The 4,451-nt window shown below is 46.1% G+C and overlaps 1 protein-coding gene across 1 annotated transcript in view; it reads right to left on the bottom strand.

The window, feature by feature from the left end:
* The window catches only part of LOC102893385 (CUGBP Elav-like family member 2), a 57,916-nt gene that overhangs the window by 37,079 nt on the left and 16,386 nt on the right, over window positions 1-4,451 (bottom strand). The window contains exon 4 of the mRNA XM_025043404.1: window positions 4,180-4,314. Within this exon, the coding sequence (XP_024899172.1) occupies window positions 4,180-4,314 (135 nt within the window). The remainder of the gene's footprint in view (window positions 1-4,179; window positions 4,315-4,451) is intronic.

Raw genomic sequence — 4,451 nt, 5'->3', positions numbered from 1 at the left:
TTCCCCACCACTGCCCCTGGCGACACGGGTGTGTGACATTGAAGGTGCCCTCTTCCTGGTCCTTACGTGAAAAGCACAGAAAAGGCCTGATTCACATGAAAACACCTGTCTCTGTTAACCTCAAACACTCCACAAGGAAGCCTCACCATTTCCTTGGGACTTGTGTCTATCACAGCCTTCAAGGAGGCAGGCGACATCTCAAAGATGGGGAAAAATACTGCCCAGAATTTAAAGTGAAAACTACTTGAAAAGTCAACGGAGGGAATGGAAAAATGCTTCTGTAGCATTTTAAAATGCCTTACACTATTGAAAGAAATTATCTATTACTCTGAAGTGTGCACTTGATTGAGTGCACTTACAGAAGCATCTGGAGAATTTTAAAACATTTTTTTTTTTAAATAAAGGAAATAGAAGGTCAGCGGAATACTCTGGTACAGGAACACAACATTATGTTTTAGACAGAAACGCCAAAGAAATGTTCATATGTGGTACTAATAATGCCCTCTCCCAAGCTCTCAAAATTATCAGGCCAAAACAACAACTCTGCAAGCTGGGTAGGAGAAGAGTATTATTATCTTTCTTTAAGACCTAGCTGCCCGCCTTAGAGATAATTTTGCCTCTTTATACCAACAGAGACGCACTCCTCAAAAACAGGTTCAAAACTGGGTAAGAAGAAATGACCCAAGGATTAATTAGCTAAATAGGAGACTGAAGTGTAAACAAAAGAAAAATTATCATATCAAAATAAAAGACAGGAAACACAATTAAATTAGGCTTCAAAAGACCCGGGAGAAAGTTATAAAGGGCATATTATGCATTTACCTGGTTTTTATTCTTCCATGATTTAATTTCTGATTTTATTCACTACCATCTGATAATTGCATGAAACATTTATTCTAACCATGGGCAATTTAGATCATTTTAATTTTTATTTCAAGGCCATGAAACAAAGGAACCTATATATTGCCTAAGGGGATTTTTTAAAACAAAAATTAAAGCTTAATCTTTCATGTTTTAAATCATAGATGGTTTAAAATCATTTATAATGCTGTAGGGAGACTGTTTCATAATACGCAAAATTGAAATGATAAATTTACAATTATGAAAAGAATTAATAGTTGGGGGATTGAACTGTCCCTTTTCTTTCTAGACAGATTTGTCTGAAGCATAAGACATCTTAAAAAACAGGGTAGGTCCAAGCCCCGTGAAGGAGTGGTGCACGTAGGTTTGACTGGACTTTCTCAGGGAACAATAGGAAGCCCAGGTTCTTATTATTTAAAAAATAAGTAAGGGCACTGGCCTCGGGAATAGCTTCCTGTCCCTTTTATGTCCTAGGAAATTGCTCAGATGAAGCGGAGTCATGAATTCTCCTAACCACGTTTCCTGTGACTTTGAAAAAGTCCCTGATGAAAATCTGACAAACAACTTACTTTCACTTAAACGCCAGATTTTTTAGTCACACTTAAGAAAAATAATTGAAATGTAGATTTAAATCGTTCCTGTGGCTACAGTTCAGGGTACTAATGAAATACTTTCAGCTATTATGCAAAGCATCCCTCAGCAGAGAAGAGGAAATTCACTTTCAATGACACCCCGGTTAGCAGAATTTACCAGAATCTGCGGAGGGCAGATGTCAGGTTCAGAACAAGGGAAGGACACTTTGCTAGTGGCGACTTCTAAGAAGAGCAGGAAGGAAGGAAATACATCTCAGGACACACTTTCCCTTCCATTAAGGTTTCAGGAATAAACTGAAAATGGTCAAATATGTTTGAAGGTCCTTAAATCCCTTGGCTATCTTCCTAGGCTGTCCGACTACCCCGCATTTTAAGAACGTTAGGACGTATTCGTGCTCCTGACCATACTGGAGGGAACGGATGTGGATCCACGGGCTCCCGTGTCACCTCTCACCCGTCACCCCGCCCCCCCTATGCTCGGCGCCATGGCTTCCTTGCGAGTTTGCAATCCGCCAAGCTCCCGCCTGCCTCACAGCCTCGCCACGGGCTCTGTCCTCTGCCTGGAAGCCCTGTCCCTAAATATCTACGTGACTTCCTTCCCTTGCTCCAGGTTCCTGCCCAGGTGTCACCTTTTCACAGAGGGACAGGACGGCCTTCGTCAACCCGCTTCGCGCTCTCCTCACAGCACGTGTCTCTCACGGACGAGGCGCACGCTCGTCCCAGGTCCCCCCACGGACCGGAGGGCTCCTGAGAGCAGGGAGCACGTCTCTTCTGCCCGCCGCTGTGTCCCCGGCCCCTCGGGCACCTAATGCTATACTGACACGTGAGAAGCATCATCTGTCAGTCACATGTTCATACTGATCAGCTCGCATCTGCTTTTGTACTTGGCTTCTTCAACTGACGAGTCTTTTAAAGGAGAAGGAAATGTTCAAATACTGATTCTGATTCCCCGGGCACGTTCTAGCCCAAATACCACCACCAAGAATATATTTTAATAAAGTCAGATGAACCCTCAGAAGCAAACAACAGGTCATATACCCTTAAGTGCCGGAACAATGGAATAATTTTAATGTAGTAACCACACTATTAAACATATCAAGGTTAAATTCTTTAAGGTCTGATGGTCCAAACTGGGCTATGTGGCTCTCTGCCATGTAAGGAAGACAGTTTTCATAAGAAAGAGTCCTTTTTCTATCTTGGTACCAATGATTTGGTCAGTTTCTACTGGTTATTTTCAATAAAAGGGAGAGAAGATAAAGGCCAAGGTTGGAAAAATTATAAAAATTTACTTTTGCCAAAATAAAGTTAATATTGCTTTCTCTTAAAAAAAGCTAATCCTCTTCATTTTTATATGAGCAAATAAAAAGGTCTTCAGATTTTGAGTCACTTTTAGTTTTTTTTTCGCTCCAAAACATAGTTAAAAATATCAGCTTCTGATGAAAGATTCAATAAAGCGTGTGTGTAGCACTGCAGTGTTTTAATGTAATCATTTCGCAGTCTTTCCAGGAGACAAAACTTCTCATTTGAGAAAATATTTTCCAATCTGATTTATAATTTAGAGAGATCAATTTTTAAATCTGTTTTAAGAAAAAAAATCACTATTATTTTTATAAGGGGCGATTTATGTCAAAAATGTTTATTTCTTAAAAAAGGTCGCTAAAGGATTTCTTTAAATAACAAAGGTATCTTTGTATTAGAGCTATAATTTAACCTGCTGGGGCTGAAACACGGCTAAGTCGCGTTTTCAGCGCCACTGTGTGTTGCACGGAGCAGCGGCACGTTTTTGAAGACGTTTTGGAGAATGAAGTGACCGGATCTACAGGCTGCAGCTCGGAGGTTCCGGCACATCCCGGACAAACCCCCAGCTTCTCCTGAGTGTCTCCCTCAGGGCCGTACTCAGGGAGATGTATCAGATCCAGTTTTACGCACCGGCCGGGGGCGGCTTCGCTGTCTGCCGTGTGCTGGAGCTCGCGTCCCCCACGTTCTCTGAGACAAAGCCCCGCACTGTCACAACAAGTTTTTTCGACACTTAGCTCATTTTCCGGGCATGGCCGATAGAGGGTCACGGGGTTTTCAGAGTTACAGAGCTCGGCCCGGAGCCTGTCCAGCCCAGCTCCAGGGCCCGGAGGGGCGGCGAGGTCAGCCGGCAAGGTCTCCGAGACTCCGAGAGGGAGAGAAGCCAGGAGGACGTTTCCTAACAAACAAGTCCTGGTATCCAGGCAACCACATGGCGTCTGGCTGGTGCGAAAAGCAAAATGGCATCTGCTTTCGACTAAGGCAACGACATTGCTGGGAGAAAGGACTTTGAGGGACGCAGCCTGGAACGTGACCAGGAACGGGCGGCGGACGCGGCCCCGCAGACACCACGCGGACTTCAAGAGCGAACGTGAGGGAGGAGCTGGGGCGACACGTACGTAACGCGGGAATGAGTAGAGATTTTGAGATTTAACAGAGGATTCTTAAACTACTTAAAAAACAAAAAAAGAAGAAGAAGAAGAAGAATAAAAGCACGAGCAGAGACGGAGGCGCTCAGGGTGGCGAAGGCTTCACGGGGCTGGACGGACGGCTCGTCTGAGACAAAGCGAACGTGTGGGAAGGCGGCGGGCTCTGCGCTGTCTCCGCTTTCTCCTCGGAGGAGACAACACACGCACGCTCGGCCTCTGGCCCCCGACAGAACACTAAGCCGGTGACCCCCCTGTGCACCCCGCTTCCCCGGGCCTCTTACCGGGGCTCGTGAGGGCTCCCAGGGCGCTGCTCGTGGTGGACAGAGGGTTTGCATTGGTGGTGGTGGCTGAGGTCTGGGCCGCGGCTGCAGCCGCCGCCAGCGTGGCCAGGTTCTGCAGCTGTAAAGCGTTCATGCCTGTGAGGGCGAGAGAAAGGCGCTGTTAGCCACGGGCCCTGTTCGCCGGGATCCCAGCAGGACAGGGTGGTGACGAGGGCGGCAGGCCCGGCGGTGGGACCCTCTGCCAGGCTGCCTCGGTGACGCGTGTGTCGCCT

Source organism: Pteropus alecto, unplaced genomic scaffold (assembly GCF_000325575.1).
Source record: "Pteropus alecto unplaced genomic scaffold, ASM32557v1 scaffold11, whole genome shotgun sequence".
Classification (NCBI taxonomy): domain Eukaryota; kingdom Metazoa; phylum Chordata; class Mammalia; order Chiroptera; family Pteropodidae; genus Pteropus; species Pteropus alecto.
This window is presented reverse-complemented; position numbering and strand designations above follow the sequence as displayed.